Below are 23302 nucleotides of genomic sequence, written 5' to 3' on the forward strand. Positions count from 1 at the left end.
ATTCTTAGGGTAATTTTTCTTTAATGTTGTGGACCCCTGTCCAATCAGGTACCTAAAGTTGTTAAGTGGAGGTTTTTATTGCTTATCTATGGATTCTTTACAGTGATGGCAGTTTCAGGGTCATAGACAAATACAGCTTTTTTTTCTGCTCAAATGTTTGAATAGCAGTTCAAATCCAGCATTTGTAATGGTTCCCAAATCTTAAGCTTTTTTTTAAAAAAATAGTAAAATAAGTGATTAGCAGGTGATGGGTTGGAATCTAGGCAAATACAATGACCATTGTAATGCCTAGACAATTGGGTCATAGCCTAATATGGTTTGGTTTTGGGAATTATCCCTGTATACAGTGACCTTCCAAAAGCCCAAGGAAGGATAGCTATTGAACTAATTAGCCTATAGGCGCTTATGACTCATTGGTGTGCAATGGGTGGGAAAGGTTAGCCTGTCTGGTCCTATCCAATAAAAACAATTGTTGCCTGCTACTGTGGCAATGAGAACGAAGATCATGTCATGATGGTCTATTCCCTGAGTTTTGAATGACCTGGAGAAAAGGAAGTTATGCACTATGAAAAGATGATAGGCCAGCAGAGGCACTGTGACTTAAAATGTATGTTGGTAACATTTTGAGCCAGATACCACTTGGTGGCACAAGGGGGGCCTCCATAATAGGCAGATGCCTGTAATGTTTTGTCTGTTCAGTGTATGTTTATTCCGTTCTTAGACTTGGAACAGTTATGAAGATACAACACCTTTCTCAGCTATAGTTAAGGATTACACTCATTGGCTGTTTTATTATGATTCACTTTTTCAATTTCTTAACACAAATATCCATTCAGCCAATCATGGCAGCAATTAAATGTGTTTAGACATGTAAACCTTGTCAGGACAACCTGCTGTAGTTCAAACCAAACATCAGAATAGGGAGGAGAAATTATTTGTGATTTTGAATGTGGTGTGTTTTTTGGTGCTGGGTTGCTATTTGAGTATTTAGGAAACTGCTGATCTGCAGGAACTTTTCCTGCACAATAATTCGGGTTTACAGGGCATGGTCCAAAAATGGGAAAATATTCAGTGAGTGGCGGTGTTCTGGTTGAAAATGCCTTGTTGATGTCAGATGGTAAGGGAGATGTAAGAAAGAGAACAGTAACTCAAATATCCACTCATTAAGAAAGAAGTATGCAGAAGAGGCATTTATGAACATACAAAATGTTAAACCTTGAAGCAGATGGGCTACAGCAGCACAAGAGATAAGATGTGGCTACTGTCAGCTAAAAACAGACACCTCAGGCTACTTCACATGGGCTCACAATAATTGGACAAGAGAGGATTGTAGAAATGTAGTGTGATGAGTCTAGATTAATTCTTGGTCAATAAAGTGGATGGGTTAGAATTTGGTGTCAGCATCTTGTGACGTATCAATGGTCCAGTTGTTATTGTGTGGGGGATATTTTCTTGGTACACTTTGGGCTCCTTTAATACCAACTAAGCATCATTTAAATGCCACAGCCTACCTAACTATTGTTGCTGGCCATATCTGTCACATCACATCTTCTGATGGCTACTTTTAGCAGTGATTACAAAGCTCAAACTGGTTTTCATGAGCAGAACATTGTATATAACATAGTATTCAAATGGCCTCCAGATCCCAATACAAGAGCAACTTTGGGATGTGGTGAACCAGGAGTTTTCGATCATGGATATGCAGCCAACAAATGTAAAACATTTGCATGTTGCTATAATGTCAGTTTTGACTAAAATCTCTGCGGAATGTTTCCATCACTTTGTAGAATCTATGCAATGAAGACTATAGCAGTTCTGAAGGCAAAAAGCAGTCCAACCTGGTACTGGCAAGCTGTACCTAAGAACATAGATGGGGAGTGTTTTATGGTATCAATTTCTCACCACCAGTGTGCTTAATTGACTGTAAAAGAACAGAAAAACCCTGACATTTCTGAATATGTTTGCATGCTGCCACTCTTCCAGTTGGAAAACTGTTTAAAATAGGAATTGCTTTAGAGAGATGTTATTTTACTACTTGCGTCTCTAGTACAGAAGATGGAAGTGAACACAGGAATACAGGATAAAGAAATAATAAGAATCTAAAAATTCCCCTCTCTATGCAAGCTATTTTCGATTGCCTGTTCTAGTTTGTGAAATGTCATTCATTATTAAAGGTTGTATTTATAAAGGAGTGAATCTGACATTCCCTAGTGGAGAATCAATTACTGCCATTGAAGCATATGGACCTGGGTTGGGAGGTCCTGAAGCAGAAAGACAAAAACATTTCTAATCCCAAATAGAAAAAAAACTAATAGGGGTTCCATCCTTCACCCCCGGTCTATCTGTAACTGAAATATGAATGTGGAAATAGATACACTTCCATTATTTATTTTGGAGATATTTAAGGCAGTGTTGCCATTCATGTATACCTAATGGGGTAACCTCATCTGCTAAATATCTTCTGAGGTTGCATGTAAGAACTAGAAGTTGCATACATGCTCCTGGGTTTAAAGCCCAATCAGCTACGTTTTAATGAGCAAACATGGAAGTGTCTGACTGAACAATTACCATCACATAGATAAGATGATAGAGTGGATGTATATGTTAAAGGGTAATATATGTGTCAACAGAGACAATTGTTGGCGTAAACCTGTTTTTTTTTAAATTTTATAAACTGCCTTTTAGCGTTAAGCCCAACATAAAAGTCACATGATGTGACTGATTCCCAAATCACTTAACACCACAGTCACATCACTTCACACAACTGTAAATACCACCAAATAGTGTAATCTTGTGAAATTAGGTGAAAGCATACAATGAAATGATTATAACTTGATTTTACCCGAAAGTATCACAACATCAAATGTGTTAACGTTTAAAATTATTCAGGTGTCATTTGTGATTTTAAAATATGTGAAATGCTTTGATACAGCTGGTAAAATATGAAGGTAAGGTACACTCATAAGGCCTTTCTTGTATTTATTCAAAGTATGGACTAAATAAATTCCTAATGTTCATCGTTTCTTAATGTACAGTACTTTTGTACTGTTATATGTACTGTTCTTTTTGATACCAGTCATGGTCAAAAGTATTGCTACCCCTCCGTTTTTTCAGAATTTTCAAAAAAAAAATTCTGAACACAACTGTAGATAGTGAGATATGACATTTTAGGGAGCAAAGAACTTCAGATTTCCACCATATTGGGAAGTGGGAAATAAACTTATCGTACTTCTACTATATTTACTGAAGACCAGGACTGTTTATTTTTGTCTTGTTGTCAAAACCACTTTGTGCTAATGTTGTGATAAAAAGGACACAACTCAAAATCATATGTTTGTAGTTATTAGCTACAAATATCTGCACACCAAGTCATATACATCTTTCTCCCAATTGTAAAACAAAGTGAATTTGAAAAAAAAGCACAACAAAACAACAAAAAAAAACAAAAAACAATAAAAAAGTTCTTTAGAACTGTACAAACTGTGTATCTACAAATATATGTACACTGTGTTGTGCCCGTTTCTTTGTTTTTTTCATAATGCATCAGACCAGATAATCTTCTGCCATGGTGCAATGGCAACATTCTGACACTAAACCATCCATCGTAAGCTCTTTAACTGGTGAGGCAGTTCATTCAGCACATTCACTCCAACTATTCTGCATTTGTCAAGACCCATAAACAGCAAATTCTGCATTTTTGACTCTTTTCTTTCATTGGCCAGTACTATGATTTTCAGCAATTTTGTGCTAATTTTGCTATTCTGTGTTAGGATCAGATGGACCAGCTTCCCAGCTTCCTGCAAACCTGTTACCACTGTCCTTGGACCATTTTTGGAAGATAATTACTGCATACCAGGAATCAACTGTTTTGGGTATAATCTGTCAAGTTCATATCACCTGGCATTGGTTTTAATGTTTTGCTTGATCAGTGTATATAACAAGGCTGTCCCTTTTAATATTTTGTCACAAAGAAAGCTATGCCATGCAATGTAAATGGGTTTGTACATGGTACCTTCTGACCAACAAACCCAAATTTTGTCTGCTTCTACTTTTCTATACTTCTTACAACTACTAGGAAAACAAATCTCTACCCACTGTCTGATAGTGTTTGAAGAGGTTTTTGGGTAGCCAACTAAAGTGGGCCAATACTGTTTGCTACATCAGTTGAATCGTAGACTACAAGAGAAAAAAAAATATAAAGACTGAAGCCCATGGGTGGAACACTCCGTCTGTCCAACCGGTTACCTGTGGTAAAGTAGCAGACCATCCATGTGAATTAACCCTTTATAGGCACTGTTTATTAACAATCTATGGATTGTGATCTTCAAATGGTTTAACAGCAGTGAGGTATTGGAACAGTTTTAGTAAATCTGCTTGCTGATGTTGCAAAGTGTGAAAACAAAATCATACATAGATATCGTATCCACTTATGTGATTTACTTTAGCACTATATCATAATTGTATTTTGTAATCAGTACAGATTGTATTGTGGCAGACAAACTGTAACGCAGTAACTCATCTTTCCCCACACATAACATATTCAATGTCATAGTGGGGCTTCATCTTTGACCATCACTTCCACACAGTTTCCATAAATTGAACATCTTGGTTTTTCTTGTACTGTATCCCATTTTGTGCCCCTTACCTAAATATATTACCAATATACTTGTGTTTGGCTTACATTAATGATTTATTCAATAGCTGTGTTGCAATAGGAATCTTATCAAGTTACTTCCAGAATTTCAAAAATGTCTTCCACTTCAGGTCTTGCCAATGGCAATAGTCTGCTTTATGCAGGAACAGTCATTCTAATTTCCACATCATAGCAACTAAAACATTTTTTTTTTGTTTTTTTACTTGTCCAGGCATTGTGAAAGACTATGGAATCTTCACAAAGAACAAATCATTCAGTTGTAGGCATATCTAGAAATTCCCTATCTGTGCCATCATCATATAGTGCAAGGCACAGATAACTAACAATAAACCACACTTTGCACAAATCGAGTCCTTCATACAGTCATGTAGAAAAAGTACACAACACAACGACAGACCAACATTATTCATTTAGTTAGTGTCTGCAGCTAAAGATGATATTCTTGAACAAAGAACCCATATACTTGACATGGTGCATTTACTCACAAAAGCTAAAAAAAAACTTAAATGCAAATGTGTGCATTTAATGCAAATTTAATGCATAAATGCAAATGTGTTCAAGTGTTCAAAACACTTTTTCCAGATTAAGTTCCAATGATTAGAACCTATGTAGAAAGTATGCAAGCAAAACGTCTTAAACATCCAGGATCTGGTGTTCTATTTACTGTTATTGTATGTGGTTTAAACATGCCAAGATCAAAAGAGGTCCCTAAGGCCTCTAGAAAATAGAGCTGACTAATGCTAAAAGCCGTCTCTCTTAAAATCTCCATAATAAAATTACAGGATCTACATATTACTCACTATGCAATATTTCCAAAGAGAGGGCCTTCTGGAACAATGTTCTGTAGGCTGATGAGTTAAAGTACACAGTAACAGCAGACCTATTTGGCACAAGCTGAACACAGAATACTAGGAGAACTTCATACCAAGCAAATTAAATACAGTAAAACAATGTAATATTCATACAATAGTTTTGTGCAAATAATAACATCATTTCTGCTTACAAAAACTCAGTTTATTGTGTATTATATTCCAAGTAAGCAACTGTATCAGTTATATTGTTAGAGAATGAACATCAGAAAAATTTACATTTTTCAGTCCTGCACGGAATATTCTTTAGGATTTTGTTTTCTGTTGTCTCATACCTCATTTTGTGCTTACAACTTTTAGGATGTTCTCCTTTTAAATTTACTTGAGCATCTCACATAGGTCTTCTCTTGATCTGGAAGTAGCGTGAAGTTGTCAACGTTTTCTGAGCAAAATGTAATTCTGAGAAGATAGAATTTGTAAAAAATGCAATATTTAGTTAATGAAAACTATATTTGCAAAGATTGATTATGTTGTCATCGGTCCCTGTTTTTAAGGAGCACATCTTTTAGAGATTTATAAAACTTAAAGGTGTAGGTGTTATTTTTATATCCTTTTCCGAAAATATCATGTAAAATTGAATGAATGCATTGCTTGGGGAATGTCAGGTAGATCATCACACTTTTCAAACAAACAGTTATTAAAGTATTACAAAACTTATTATCCCAAATCTTAGTTTTACTATGCACAAATAATCAGTCTTTGAATCTATGTATTAAAAATTAATTTTACTTTAATGGCAAACTACAACATAAAGGCTAAAAACTTGACCTCTGCAACAAATTTCTTTTCAAACAATGGTCCTTCTCCCTTTCTCTTGCTGTTCCAGATCCATATTGTCATGTCATAGACAGTCCTCCTTAGTATGAATGTGGAAACAGGATGTGTGTAATCCCAAAGGATGCCAATATACTGAAAATTAGCATGATTGTACAGTCTTCTGCAGTCACACATTTTGAAACTTTGAGGCATTTATACCTGGTACACTTTCTTGTAGACATTATACATACAGGTAGTCCCTGGGTTACATACGAGATAGGGACTGTAGATTTGTTCTTAAGTTAAATTTGTATGTAAGTCAGAACAGGTACATTATTTTACATACAAATTTACATACAGGTACATTATTTTAATAAATGCAATTAGACAGATGTTTGTCTCAACATATTATTAGGCAGTGTGGTGTACCGTATAAAATCTCCACTGTGAGTTAATTACTAACAAAAAAAAACATTATGGAGCCTAGACATTCATTAACTTCTGGAGCAAGCTGTGCTTTGATATGCAAAAAGAAACAACTGCAGAGTTTGTTTTGGTCAATAAAGAGTTACAAGAGGTTGCAAAAGAGCTCAGTCTTAGCTGTGGTTAGCAAAATATTTCTTCTCCAAGTCATGCAAACCGCTCTCCTTCCCCCTATCAAGCCTCTGTCTTGCACATGAATGGGAAGTCTGTTCGTACCTATGAGTCATCCGTATGTCGGATGTCCTTAACTCAGGGACTACCTGTATTAATTCTAAGGAGAAATAGCTAGCATTATATGACCTGGCAGTGTGAGTCTGGAAAAACAATAGATATGGAGTCGGGCCACTGTTCTTGGGTAAACGTGAATCGCATAATAAGTTCTGTTTTTAGGATTGTTTGTGTTTTTTTAATTTATGCATCCTAAAATGTTTTCTGGATTCTAACTTATTGATCAAATTGCAGCTTTTTTAAAACATAATATTAAATACTGCTAATATAAAAACTACATTTTAAATGAATGCATTTCATGACTACAGTAAACAGGTGGTCATCCATGTAAAACATATGCATGATTTAACAGTGATATGACATTCTTACCAGGGATCTTATTTATTGTAAATTCCCTTACCAAGTGACATAAGGCATCATAAAAAATTCTGCTATGAAATGATGTAGTTGCCCAGTTTACAGATTACAGGGTATTAACTGAAAACTGAGTGGTGGATGTTATTGAAGCTAAATAGGAGATCTTACAAGAGAGTAATCAACTAGAAATAGATTTCCTTTCATATGGTAAACTCAACACTTTGTAATCATATTGCTATTCTTAATCTCATTCTCAAGATCCACCGCACAAACTATTTAGAGGTCTTGTATCTATTTGTGGGTTAGTATAGTACATCAAGTCTAAACTTGGAAGCCTTTTTTTAGTCACAGTAAATGGGTGATTTTTTAATGTTGGTGTATGTCTTATTTTCTGTAGTAGCTATAATGATTAAACTTCTCAAACTATCATATACATGCAAAATATCTCAGTATATTACTCTGTATATTACTAAGTGACAATATTTCAGAGATAAGTTATATTTTGGAGATTCACATCATGGTAGCTACATATAAGTGAACCAACCTCTCCTGAGTCTCTCCTGCTGTTACTCGTATCTTCTTCACTAGAAGTCCTGGAAGATTGACTATCTTTGTCTGAATGGTGTACCACAAGTTCTTTATATTGTTAATTCCATCCCACTTTAATCTGATCACCATCAGGTCACCAATGTCATCATCCAATGTAACGAGGAAAGAGTAGGTTCTGCTCTCTTTTATACCTTCAGCTCTAAAAAATAAATTATAAATACTGGTAACATCAATTCAAAGTTTCAATGGAAGAAACAGATACAGATACTATATGTTTTGTGCTTTAATTATATAGTAACAGAATATTTTGTATCATTCAAATACTTAAATATAAGAAGTTCTAAATTGGCTAAATTAAAGTAGTGGTTTTATAAAATAACTAATTATTAGGCTGTGCTTGCCTTTAAACTGGCCACATAGCTTAAAGCATATATAAACCCTAAACCATAAACAATGAACCATCTTACCATATTTGCTTCCTTTTATTTTGTTAACATACTATTAAAGAGTTTTTTTTATATCTTCTTAAATATTAAAAGAACAGTTTCACTGCTTTTTTTTACTTCGGAAAGAGATATTGCATTCCCTTAACCAAGGCATCTGGTTAACCATCAAATGAACCTTTTTGGGGTGAAGTTAAAAAATTTCCCTCTGCAAAAAATATCTAACACAGAATCCACGTAAAATTCATAATCGAGATGTTCCAACTTTGTTCCAACAGGAAGGTTAGAGTGAAACCTGTGTTTTATTTGAAAAGGAGTTGAGTGTACCTGAAATCTTGTTTTTTTAATTGAAAGGTATTCCTGATTTATTTCCTATTCTCACTTTGTACAGTTGATGCCCATTTACAGACAAAAAGGGAGAATGTATGTGGGAGAAGACTTAGCAGAAACAATCAGGAAGTATGTAAAATGACAACATACAAACATGTTTAGATCATTGTCTTTGTGAATGTCTTTGTGATTGATCTATAGGTCACAACCCTGATACCAAAATAAAGAGAAACAAATATATAAATTATAACATTTTTATATTAATATATTATTATTATTATATAAAATTACATATATATATATAAAAAAAATAAATATATATATATATATATATATATATACACATACACACATACAATATACAATCACGAGACACAGATATATAATACTTACATAGATAAAGGTAAGGTGTCAACCTCTTGCTTTGTTCCCGTCAGGGAAACTGTTAACTGTGGATTCAGATATTTATCTTCAATTTGGTTGATTATCTGGATCTTAAACTGGTAATGGTAAACTACAAGGAAAAGCAAAATAATGTTTTACATACAAGAAAGAAACTAACAGTGTACTGTAAAGCATGGTAAGTAACAAGAAAACACTTTTGTGATGTTTTAGGTCTATGTCAACTTTTCAGACAAGCTTCTTGTTTTATATCAAAAGAGCTCTCCATAAGGTGTAGGGCTAATTTACCAAACGAGAAGTGATACACATTTTTCTAGATATTGTTTTTTTTCTCCACCATTTTTTTTTTTTATTTTTTTTTTGCTCTTCAAAACACTACATATTTTGTGATGTTTAGAATAAAAAGACAGTTACAAGATTTTTTATGTTACACAGTATTTGCCTAACTGCTAATCAAATCTATATCTAAAATTACATAAAAAAAATCTAGACACACTAATACACTATAATTCTTATTTTGATTTTTATAATATAAAAGATTAGATTTTTTTCAAGCTAACACATTTTTTGTAATGTTATTTTATTACTTTTAAAGGAGCTCCACCAGTCCACTACACCAATACATTGCAGAAGCTTAGGGACCATATTTATCTATACTTACCGTTCTTTCCTCATTATTTTTGTATGCGTGGGTGTTTTTCTTTTTTTGATAACCAAGAACATCTTGCAGTGGAAAAGTATTGCAGTTGACAGCTCTCTCATTGGCCCTGATTTATTGACGCTCTCCAAGGTTGGAGAAGATACACTTTCATAAGTGAAACTGGGTAATCCAGCAAACCTGGAATGGATTTCTTCAAAGTCATTTGCTAGCAATAGTTTTGAATCATGGATCTGATCTATTCCAGGTTTGGTGGATCACCTAGCTTCATTAATGAAAGTTTATCCTCTTCAGCCTTGCAGAGCTAAAATAACCCAGAGTTAGGCATTAGGAAGTTACACAGTATTATATCAGTATGCAGGGATTATAACTGGTCATCTATCAATTATGTTTATATTTTGCATTCTTTTACACCTTGCATATTTTAAATGAAAATCATAAAATAATTTTTTTTTCTGGTTTTATTTACCAGAGATTAGAATATTCAACGTTAAAGAACCAGCCTGACCCAAGTTCGACTATAAGTGCCTTATAATAAATGGCCACAAATTTGGCCAGGTTAAATACAATAGCTAGATTCAATCCACTTAGATTCCACAAGATTTGCTTTGCGTTTTTAGTTAGAATTCCCCTTCCTAAACCCAATCATTTGGTGGGTGAAATCTAAACCATCAAATGGCAGTTAAATCTTAAGAGAAAAGTAAGCTTCCCCCCAGACCCTGTTTTATTTAGTGATAAATAAGAATGCCTCTGGCATTCTCGCGAAATGAAATTTTGGAGAACCGATTTCACAAAACCATTGGAAGATCAAGGAAATTATAACAGGAGGATTCACAGGGGATTCACAGGATTCCCTTGGAATCCTCCTGTTTGGGATCCCCGGGGCACTGGAGGTTATCGCACACTGCTCTCCAAGAATGTGGCCATGGCCGCATTCATTGAGAAGATCCCTGGCAGCGGATTCTCAGGACTACAATCATTCTTGAAGCCCTGGGAATCCTGTTTGGGATCCCCGGTACTAGAGGTTAAATGGGGACCAGTCTCCCCATTCAGAACCTCTAGTGCTCCCTGAATGGCTTAGGAAAGCTTTCTTCAGCCAATCAGAGAGCACCAGAGGTTTTAAATGGGGAGACTTGTCCCCATTTAACCTCTAGTGCCGGGGATCGCGCACTAAGCTGATCAATTAATGCAGCTGGCGCTTTAGCACAGCCCGCAATCTTTTTTTTGAACATTTTTCTTTAAATTTAAGCTCGATCTTCGAATTTACACCGGCCATTCTCGCTTAAAATTTCGGTAAGCAAAAACTGACGAATACGCTGCAAGATCGAGTTTTAAAAACTCGCTCATCCCTAGTTGTGATGGTCGAATGAAGGATCCATGTTTTTTGTAATCCCCTCCTATTTACTGTAACCAGATCAGTACAAAAATGCTATCCTATGATTTAATATGGCTTACTACATTTTTCACTACAACATTGCTCATAGTATTGTATATACTAGTTGGAGAACTAGCATTTCCCTGTGTTATCACATAGAAGTAATATACTTCTTTACAGAAACATAAATATTCTTTAGCAGTCCTCTGATTTGTAACAATGAGTCACTCACAGACTAATTAAAGCTATAAATGCTAGTCCAAATGCAGGATGGAAATTCTTTCAGGTATCGGAGAGCAATTATGGAGCCTTTCTCGTGCTTGGCTGGCCTCCCGCATATGTTTCCTTCTGGCTGACAAAGGAGGGAAGCCACAGTAAAATTTTGCATATTGGGATTCAGACAGTGGCTTCTTGTGTGCATATATTTATATTGGAAGCAAGGATTCTATTCTACAGGAAATTGGCTTCTCTTTATAATTGAACGAAGAGAAGAAAGGTTGCCGGAAGATTGCTAGAGCTTTAGAAAATGTTATATCTTAGGGCCATAACTAGGTCATCACCCAAACACCCTGAGCTACAGCTTCTCTAAGAATCAGCAACCCAAACACATATAAAGTATAAGCTCATTTTTTTTAAAGTGCTGCTGTAGTGTATTGCAGAGCATAACAACAAAGTACTATTTATATTTACAATAACAATTTAAATAACCTTCCTTCCTTCCTATTAAAGCAAGAGAATAAACTTTGATGATATTTAAGCAGCACATCTGAGTACCATATAGATACATAAAACAGTGAACATTGCTTCTGTGCCTCAGTATATATAACTGAAATATGAAGGTATAATGTAGAAAGTGGTTTTCTTGGTTCTCTCTAGCAAACATCTTGCTGTGACAGTCAGATTGGCATATTACATGTGGAGGCACAGTCACACAGAACGATACAAGAACATGTGTTGCCCATGCAGATCTAACAGATTTACTTAATCCCTCTACCAACAGCATATGCTTACTTTCTTCTTAAACTTAACTTTTACTTTCTTTAAGAATTCAGTTTATTCATGTAAATTGGTCCAAGCCCCATTGAAGGTACCCCCAAAATGCATTGGATATCTCAGATGAAGTTTAGTGAACTGATTTAGGCTACTGTTAGCATTCGGCAGAACATACCAACCCATCTACTGCCATTCCTCTAGAAACAATGTATGCATTAAAAATGGAGGAAGGTTAATCATAATGAACATTCAATCCCTCTATTTATACAAACTATACAAATTCATAGTCTTGCCTTCCTACCCACTTCTCCGCTTTACACCTCAAGCATCACATACTATCCAATATATATAGTCCAATCTTACACACCTGCCATCCTTAGGCAATTACCAACTTTATAATCTGCTTGATTCATAATTAATGCAAACATCCAGAGACCAATATCCCTTTTTTATTTCTAATCTCTAACAAATTTTCTAACATATTTTTCCAAGTATCAGTCCTCCATTTTCACATAGTAGGCCATTTTGTTGGCCCCATTCTCCAACGTAGAGATCTTATTTGAGTTCCAATATTTAGGATTGAAGATCCTAGAATTTATAAACCTACTAGAGTGTTATAAACCTACTCAGTATCATAGGTACTTCTTTTAGGTTGCTACCAAAAATACCTTTCCTATGGTCAGGATATTGGGGCCTATGGGAGTTTAATTTAAAAGTTACGTTATATTACAACATATTTGTACAGTAATGCAAGACCACCATATATTTAATGCTGTTCCTAAGTTCTTCCCACATCCCCAACCTTGATTAGTTTCTACCACAGACTTATTATAGTTAAGGCAGACTTAGCTTAGTTTGGCAGTTAGTAATTTATGCTCCTGTAAATATATCCTACCATTCTATTTCTGTGGGTATTTCTAAATTTATTTTCATGTATACTTCAAGCTTCAATAGTTTACTGTCTCCCAGGATTTTGTATAACTTTGAAAGAGTTCCCTTACGTACCTTAGAATTCATAAACACCACATGCCTAATCTCTCCCCCATGGTCCTTCTCATTTTTATATCCTAATTAAATCTAACATTCTAGGATGATCTCCACAGGTAGATATTTAAGCAATCCATCTTAGGACCTATATATTAGACAGCACTTATTAGTTACATTCCTTAAGTGGGCTATCATTAAATTTCATTTAATTGTCAATTGTTAAAAAAAGTTGAGAGTTAGCATCTCAAATAATTTAAAATAAATGTTTCATAATTTTTTAAATGGTAACAAAGTTGCTTTATTATATTCCATGCAAGGGTGCTTATGAGATTGCAAAAATGTTATGCGTCTCTTTCTGTACATCTAAATCTATGGAGCGTTTGATATACAACCCTTGGCTTCTTTTTTATATATAAAGAAAAGGCAAGAAGGGTTAAAAGCAATCATGTTGGTTGGCCCTGCATGGCAAAAATACAGAAGGAAAAATATAAAATATGATTTTAAAAATTAGCATTTCTGAGATATATTTTAATACATATTTGTTTAAATTATGCAGGATTTTTAGTATTATTGATTCAAAATAAAGTGCAATATTACCATTTGCAAGGTGCAAATATAGATAATTAACATTCAGTGAACATTTAACAACTGTTTACCAACATTTAGCAAATGTTTAAAAAATCATGCCAATTGCTTTAGCTTTAAATGAGTAAAAACATTGTGTACTGACTAAACAAAGGTTCTTTTCATAACTTTTTTTTAATAAAACAATAATAAGCTTAAATGAAATCATATTTACTCTGTATAAAATTCCCAAACTCTAGTCAGAGTATTTTGGAGTTTACAAAATAAATTTCCATACACATCTATAAAAATAATTTTCTTTTTGCTATAATGTATTCTTACACAGCACAGGAAATGTACAAACTAAATGACATGGTTGAATTTACAGGTACATTAAGTTTCCAGTAGGAAAAGTCTTGCAGTCTGGAGCCTGAGGCAAATAAAGATAAAGTGAGCCAGCCAGGCTCATAGAGAATAGAAGCTTAGATTTAACCCCGGATTTCTTTTTTTCCACTTCAAAGTCAAAGACAGAGCCACAGTATCTATTCCTTCTACTCTGGGAGAGTTTTGCTTCTGCCTCTGGGGTAACATCCTTATTCAGAATGATAAGCTATGAGATGCTAGGAACAGGAAGGTACAAGCTGAGTATACATATGTTACAAAGTTTGCCCTTGGTCATGTTGTGTTGCACACATCACAACGCATATATATTTACAATTCACAGCGTAGTTGTACTAGTACTGTTATATAAAACTTACCTAAAACATCTGAAAATACAGATGTAAACAGAAAAAAGAATAAAAAAAAAAAACACAACCAAAAAAATATAAATATTTCCAGCCAAATGGATTTCTTTACTTGTGGTGGATTAAGTTAAATTTCTTTGGTAGGACTGGTGTCCAGGATGTGGGCAGGGAGATCTCACTCCACCTCCAACAAACCAGGTAGAGCTCAGCTATACTATTGTCACTGACCAAAATAAGTATTTAAATTCACTGAGTAAACAGAATTTTTCAACAAAACACCATTAAAATAACTTTCAAGTTTCAGACAATCCCCCTGGTAAGATTATTTTATCTAAAGTGTACAGCAGGGGTCCCCAACCCTTGGTCCACAACACACTAGTGGGGCGCGACCATCTGACAGGTGGTCAATGGCTCTGGTCAGTGGACCCCCCAGCTGGGTCAGTAGAAGGACCCCGCTTGGGGGGGGCGCACTTGCCAGAGCTGCAGACCATGTCTCTTTGGCTTCTGGTTACCTTCATGGCATGTCTCTACCCACCACAGGTGTCAGTTCTAACTGAAGGGTGTAAAATCCCTACTCTGTGGAAACCATTATTTCCATAGAGTGCATTAGCAATGGCCAACTAGCCTCAAACAGTTGTATGCCGTTTAGAATAAATGGCTCCATAATGTAAGGCTGCAAATAATATTAATATTATTAACAAAGAAAATTATTTGCATGGCTTTGGCCAATATTTCAGAATTATGAATATCCCCTTTATTTTTGGATCTGTGATGAAAATGAGAGAACTGCAAATATTTTCTGGTTTAAAAAGACTTTCCTATTTTCTCCCTACCAATACATTGTGAAGAAGAACAGGAATAATTTCTGGCAATATGAATACAAATTGATTAAAATAAAAGGGGAAAATTGCAAGCATCTTCTTGAAATACATTATAGGAAGAAGAGAAACATAGCTCTTTCTTTGTATTGTATGCATAACTGATCTCAGCTCTTAAAAAGAGTATTTATAAAATAAATAATCATTGTAAATAAGGAACAAAATGACATTTGAGCGAAGTTGTTTGTCTCTGTCAAGTGTCCATTGATTCAATATCTTATTGCTATGTAAAGTCAACATCCAGACTTGATAAATCCTATCTGACTTCATTGGCTGCTGAAATGACACAGTCTGAAATATATTTACTGAAGCATATGGTGAAATTCCCTTTGAATATTAACATTTCAGCCAATAATTTGTTTTTGTAGACACACAAGACAGCTGGCGCTCCACCACCCTCTGTCGTGAACATGTGAAATATTATCTGTGGCATTTACAAGGAGATAAAGAATATGATGCATCAAGGCAGATGTTTTGATGTCCAGCAAGAAGTAGCTTCCAACAGCAAATAACGGGTCTTCCTATCATAATTTGTTAAAGGTTATTTATGAAGTAGTTTGTAATATCGTTCCAAAACAGTTCTCAGTGAGCACACACAGACTAACAACATTGTTTATTCTGTAAAGAATTTGCTCCATTTATCTAAATAAGAACATAATAGGAAAGCGGATGAATACTCTGTCCCGTGTGCCTCTTTGTACGCTAGGATTTGTTGTTTGCATCTGCACTGTTCTAAAATTTTCAATATAAGTATTTAATCGTCAAAGGGTACATAGTATCTGAAAACTGATTTCTATGGGTGGATGCTGTAAAGTTATCGTGTGTCATTATATTAAAAATGTAATCAGTGACCAGGAGTGTAGTCGTACACGCCTGCCTATGTGTCACTCACCGACTCTGGCCGGTGCGCCCCCCAGTGGGGTCCTTCTCCTGACCCCAGCTAGCCAGAGCCACCAGACTGGCCAGAGCCGCAGACTACCAAAGAATTCCTTGCAAAATAAGTGTGGGCATGCATGCCCGTTCCTAAAAAAAATTAGGGCACAGTGTTCCCACCCATGCCCGCCCCACTATACCCCTGCCAGTGATCCAATGAATATACTACAAGAAACTGTATGCTTCCACCTATGACTGCATTATTAGTCATTATGGAAGCACTGTCTGTGGCCCCTGCTGTGTTTTTATGCAGTTATACATTTAGCAGTTAATCAGCTGTTTAGTTTCACTGGACAGTCAGAATGGTCGGCTAACTGATCAATGTAATAACCTTTTATTTATTAATTTTTTTTGCACCACTTACCTTTGTATGGCATTTGTGCACGTGTTTTCAGAAAGAGTCTACGTCCAGGGAGCTTTTTCTTTGCAGTTAGATTGTACCCCAAAGCAACACAGCCATGTCTTTGACAGTTTACGCACATGCCCTTCTTAAAGGTTTCATAATCTCTACATTCGTATGCCATGCTGTTCTTGTCTTCATACTTTATAGAATCTATAAACAAGTTGACTGATCTCTCATGAGCACACTTGACTGACTCAGTGAATCCTTATGATAAAGAAAAAAAAGAAACAATTCAGTTATAATTATAAGCAATTTTTGGGGCATAAGAAGCCCTGGCAGTTTGTAAGTGTTTGTCTTCTGGGTATAAGCTCTATCAGATACAAGATGAGGAACCAACAACACATTCTGAGGCCTATTGATGAAATGGGTTCACTTGTTATGTACCAGACATGATTTGTTGGGAACAAAACCTCACATATCCTTTCCGCTAGAACTCCCAGCCCTTTCCCAATAAATGAAAAATAACTGAAAATGTTTGAACTGGGCTTTAAATTGGTACATATCTAAATAATACTATACTACATACATATAGTACTAAAGATTATAAATGTAATTTCTTACCAAAGACACCGTACTCCACTAAATGGTTGTATATATCTTTAAACTGACAGCCAGGTTGTATATTTCCACCATTAGGATAAAAATCATAGTGACCAACTGGTTGGTTAATGCCAACACTTAATCCTATGTGCTGTTGTGTGTTTGTATGGATGGCATCAACAAGGGTTGCATCATCTGGAGACAAGCGATCTGTTACAGACATTCCTTCGAATAAAGGCCCGGCTGGATCAAGTCCTACAAAATATGAGCATGAACTTATGTATTTGACATGTAACTCAGCCTAACCAAAAATAACAGCTCTTACAGTATATACAAAAGCATGATATCTTACCCCATGCAACAATTTTTAATTTGACAACACCTACTATATAACCTACTTATAAAATGTTTATTTACATAATATTATCTGAGATGTTATTTATATGCTGGATGTTTTGTAATCCATGCAAAACTTAAGTAGTTGCAGAGCCTTTCCAATATATATATATATATATATATATATATATAAAAATGCAAACATACAATAAAGGGAATACCGATATATAATCAAGGATGAACCAATATTTTTTTTTTAAACTTCAGTCACACCACTAGAGGGTGTTGTGAAGTGTGTAACAAACTCTTACTCTTGCCTTTAGACACATGGAAATGGAGGACACAGTGCCTACTATCTATTATTACTATTATTAAACAGTATTTATATAGCGCCATCATGTTATGCAGCTCTGTGTGATAGTTGTGTCACTAACTGTCCCTCAAAGGAGCTCACAATCTAATGTCCCTACCATAGTTATATGTCATTAATGTAGACTAAGGTCAAGTCAAATGTTTTACGAATAACACATTATAGATATATTTTTATTTCCATTTTTTATTTATTGTATTACATGTTAGCATTGACAGCTGCATTTTGTGTAATAGGTTTGTATTTGAGTTAAAACAATTTACTGTATTTTCAGGTAAAAATACATAGTTATATTTGGATTGGTTTATATTCAAGTATATATTGTATATGGCCATTTTTTTTCCCCAAGTATGTGTTACAAATACTTAAGTCTTAAGTATGGTTTATAGTGTCATTTTTATCCTTTGACGACCACTCCCATCAGTTGAAAAGTTTAGAACTCCCAATAATAAAGGACTTCTTCACTGTAAGGTCTGTGGAGTTGGCTCCTTTAGGAAGTAGTTTTATCAAGTACTATAGCTTGCTTTAAGAAAAAGCTAAATGCTTTTCTAGAAGCACAGAATATGACTAAAGATACCAGAGACTATTGATTCAGGGAACATCTGATTTCTCTTGGAATCAGGAAGGGTTTTTTTCTATTTCTATGAATCAGCTATGTCTATGTGGTTTTACCTAGGATATGTTTATTTCCCTAGTGGTTGAACTTGATGGACTTACAGTATGTATTTTTTCAACCTTACTGACTATGTATCTATGGATTTACCTGATGTTTATGCATAGGTTAAAATTTAAGTTTTGGATGAAAAAAGATTAAAACCCATTTTTGTTTTATTGATTCTCGTTTGTGTTTCATTAAGATTTTTCTGCACTTTCTGTTGCATAGATTCAACAGCAAGTTGGAGAAAATCTCCACAAAGGATGTATGACTTCCCCATTAGGCAGCTGACACTGTGACAGATTTATTTATTTAGGTTCTATTGATGTTTTTGTTGTCTTTGTGAAAAAGGTTACCAGGACAAACAGACAGGTGAATCCACCTAGCATAAACACAAAGTGTTCCGATTCTTCCCTACAATGTTTTTGCTATCTATATACTTTCATAAGACAATTAGGAAAACATGATTATGTGCAAATAAATAAATGAATAAACGTATTGCAACCAACCATCTTTCCATGTACTGCTTCAGAGTAGATGAATCATTATTTCTTATTGAGTGCTGTGAGATGCTGCTCTTTGCCTTCCTAAATACCACTAATTTTATGTACCGCTACCTACATTTATTCAGTAATGCGTGGAGATAAAGCTATTTTACTGATCTTTTTTAAAAGGCTTTCCCAGTTTTAACACCAGTAAAAGCATGCCTAATTGTAGAAAAATAGACATATGTTCAATTAGTTTTCAGACTATTTAACAGATATAGGCTGCTCCAAGGCAACCACCTAGGGTAGACAACAAATTAGGATATTGTTAGATTGCTAATTCTATGTTTATGGAGATTAGCTGCAGCTCCCCTGTACTAATCCAGTGCAGTCATTATTAAGAAAAGTTTTTAAATGCAGAATCATCTAAAATACATCTAATTCTTCCTCCAATTAAATGAATGCGGAATTACAATAACACTGATTATTAATTTGCACCTACACAGTACTGAATTAATGTGGATCTTCTGTTGTTCTTTTAGTAAATAAATAACTCCTGAGAACATATAAGCATTTTTAATGGCTGAGTTTAAGCCTGGCTTCAGATAAAGAAAAATCCCAATGTACTACTTTCCTGCCTCCTCAACCTATTTGAAGCCATTTATTAGTGTTTAGGTCCATGGGACTTCCCCCAATACTAGAAAGAAGTCTTTTTCACAATGTTGCTGCTGGAAAACCTTGATCTCTGTGACAAGATCTTGGGGACATCTTGAGGACCTTTTGATGTAAACTTTTGGTAGCCAATGGCCACTGTTCAAATCAGGGTAAAAGAGAATGAATGAGCACTATACACTACAGAACTAAAGAAAAAAAGGATTAGAACTTTGCCTGGTATGTACATGGTGATTTAAATACATAACTGGGGGTTTTATTTAAATGCTAGAGGTGGGTGGAGAGGAAGCAGAGATTTTTTTGGAGATGAGACTTTATTGTTGACCTATACTGGTGTGGAGAATCCAAAACCAATCCTATCTATCCAACATTAGTGCTGCCTTGATTACTATATCATTTGTTAAAGTACATAGGAAAGGTTAATTAACCTAAAGATGTGCTTCTCAAATTTTGGAATCTGGTCAATGTTAATGCTGGCACAGTTGATCTGCCCATGAATCAAGATTACCTAATGTATATAGTCTTCAAGTAACAGTCAGGGATTTATTGCAGAAAGGGACAGGTGATATTCCTTCTGTAATAAAACATTCTCCTCTCTCTGATCACTCTTCTCAAATGTAAAATACATGCACAGGTCATCGTAGGAAGCCGGGATACCTGTCGCATCCCATTTACCCATGGGGCTGCCGGGGCTAAATGGACTCATCACAGCCACGCAGGAATTACATCTTCCCAGCCCAACCAATTACGAGGGCTAAAGATCGAAACAAGGAAGAGAAGGAGGAAGAAGATGGCAGGGTTCCTGTGACAAAACGAGGGCAGGGGAGTGCAATTAAAAAATTGGAAAAATGGCAAGTAAGGTTATATTGCAGAAGGAACGTTGCCAGCCTGGTAACAATTTAAAAAAATGGTTCTGCTTCCTTCCTTATGGACGAGGCGGAGCTTCCCTGTTTGCTTGTGTGCAGGACAGAGGCTTCATGGGGGGAGGGGGGGGTTGCATGACTTCTAAATCTTTTGCTAAACACAGCTGAGGTTGTGGGTGGTCTTAAGAGCTGAGCTGATCTGTAGCATCTTGTAACCCTTAAATGACCAAGACACAATATGTAGTTGTTTCTTTTTGCATATCAAAGCACAGCTTGCTCCAGAAATTAATGAATGTCTTAGGCTCCATATTTTTTTTTTTGCTTTGTTTGTGATTAACTCACAGTGAGGATTTTATACAGTAACTGACACCACGCTGCCTAATATTATGTTGAGACAGACATCTGTCCTAATTGCATTTATTAAAATATTGTACCTGTTCTGACCTATGTATGTAACCCGGGGACTACCTGTAGATCCAGAATGTAAATTTCTGCTATCCCAGAAATCATAGTGTAAGCAAAACTCACAATTAATTAATGAAAGGTTTACAGTATGATATATTATATTGCACTGATTTATACTTGTGTATAGTCTCATACAGCCCTATATAGACTTTTGTACCACAACAGCCAGATTTGTATCTTTCTCACAACTGAGGTTGCTCCTGTTTATGTTCATGCATATGGCATCTCATCATCAAGTAAGATTAATTTCAGTTGCAGTGTCAGCCATATGGTTGACAATATTCTTTTGTGTGGTATTGTATTCTTGTTTACAGTTTACAATAATGTATCTTTGTTCTCTTGTACCTTTGACGATGAATAATGATTGCATTAAACATGGCTATATGATCAGATAACACTAACAAACACCTTTTTGTAGTTAAGTTTGCATGTCATGTGTGAATATTTAACAATCTGAGTTTTATGGAATGTTTAAAGTATATCAAAGGACAAATATTTTTTTATTAGAGATGGCGTAGAAAAGGGTTAAAAACCTCTGTTTTTATTTGGGAATTTTTCACTTCCTGCCCTGTGGATGCAACTGGAAATGAAAGAATATCTACCCAACAGGTACACCGACAACAGATAGTGGTGGTAACCCCATTTAAATCTAAAACATGTTTTGGCTTTAGTCATATTTGAAATGTAGGATTTACAATAGAAGTGAAGTAGCTACAGGCTGTTTGGCAGCATTTCTGTTCTATCGGGAGTTGTGCAATTGTTCCATAGATTGGACAGGGAAAAAGACAAATAGCACGGTGTCCCCATTAAAGTCAGTACTTGTCATTCATGTAAGTTGTTTAGTGATCTGACATGGTGACAGTTGTACTATAACTAGTCTTTTAACCCAATCACAAATTATTGTCTCTGTGTACAGATTTAGTCCTCAAAGGGTAAACTTCTAAAAGGATGCAGATTTTCAGGAATGAGGACATTGAGAAACACATAGCAATTCAGTTAATAAAGGAAAAGTGGGAATCTGCAGCAAAGTTTGTTAAAATCCTTGCAATGTCCCCATCCTTAACAAGAACTTGAAACTTCAATGCACATATGAAAGAATATTCCCACTACACCAACTCAAAATATACCACTTTCTGTAAAATTGGTCCTCTTGGTTGTCTAACTCCAAATTCTATGTTGAATACCTTAGTCACATATCTTTCCAATGCTATTCATTGTTTAAGATTTTCCTGTTTATTATTCTAACAGCTATTTCATGTTTTTTTTTATTTGGTTAATAAGAATGCTTAGTTGATAAATTATCTACACTCTATGTGATCTATACATGTTTTTTGTTTCTTTTGTTAAAATATGTCCAAATACCAAAATAAATCTATTGAAAGATAAGCTCTTTGTGATGTACATTACTTTATGTTACTCTTTAAACTGCATATTTATTCTAAAAATTGTCATACCAAAGATTACCTCCAAACGGTTTGCAGAATATTGTTTTATTAGTCTATGTAAATACTGATTTTCTAAAAGATTTTGCCTAACAGTGCTCATCATGGCATTAAATGGCATCATGGCATGGTTAAATGCTCAGTATATGGGGAGCCACAGAACATTGATAGGATTGACTATATAGATACAGGTACAATCTGGTATCTCATGGTGTTTACAGTCCAGTGGGGATTTATTCATGATTAACAACAACAACATTTCAGTTTTATGCCATTTTTTCATCAAAGCGTCACAAGCTTGCTTGAAGGATTTGCCTATTTTAAAACTGAAGTGTGATGTATAGAAGAATAAACTATTTATCACCCCAAGCAACAAAAACGACTGTACGTGGTAGTAATCATTATGTGAATGTGATGGCTTCTGTTGTGCAGTGGTTGTAAATAATTAGAAATTACCTGTAATTCTTCCAATCTTGTTCGATCCGCTCATATAACTGCCAGCAAATCCTGAAACATGAGCTCCAAGGCTGTACCCAATCAAGTGAACATTACTTCTTGGAAACTGAACAGATGACTAGAAAACATCATGAATTACAAATCTAAGAATACAGAAGGACGATGACTGAACTGAACAATTATAATTTCCTTGACATATTTGAGGCTATTTTAAAGTGCAAGGCTGCATAGATAGACATCCAAAAAATGATAATGGGGTGACTACCAATTAATTAGAAAATATTCCATTAACACTTATCTCTATCCATACAGACTTGACCTTTACAATAGCCTCAAGTGTGTCAAGAAATAAAAGTTGCATTTTAATATTAATATTTCAATGCTTCTCCTTATAACTCTATAACTTATAA

The 23302-nt window shown here is 35.0% G+C and overlaps 1 protein-coding gene across 1 annotated transcript in view; it reads right to left on the reverse strand.

The window, feature by feature from the left end:
- Positions 1–5646: 5646 nt before the first annotated feature.
- The window catches only part of LIPC (lipase C, hepatic type), a gene marked incomplete in the record, with an annotated part of 58965 nt that continues 41309 nt past the window's right edge, over positions 5647–23302 (reverse strand). The window contains 6 exon segments of the mRNA XM_072402320.1: positions 5647–5922; positions 7892–8095; positions 9063–9183; positions 16570–16812; positions 17170–17403; positions 22893–23010. Coding sequence (XP_072258421.1) covers positions 5820–5922; positions 7892–8095; positions 9063–9183; positions 16570–16812; positions 17170–17403; positions 22893–23010 — 1023 coding nt within the window.

This window comes from Pyxicephalus adspersus, chromosome 2, assembly GCF_032062135.1.
Source record: "Pyxicephalus adspersus chromosome 2, UCB_Pads_2.0, whole genome shotgun sequence".
Taxonomy (NCBI): Eukaryota; Metazoa; Chordata; class Amphibia; order Anura; family Pyxicephalidae; genus Pyxicephalus; species Pyxicephalus adspersus.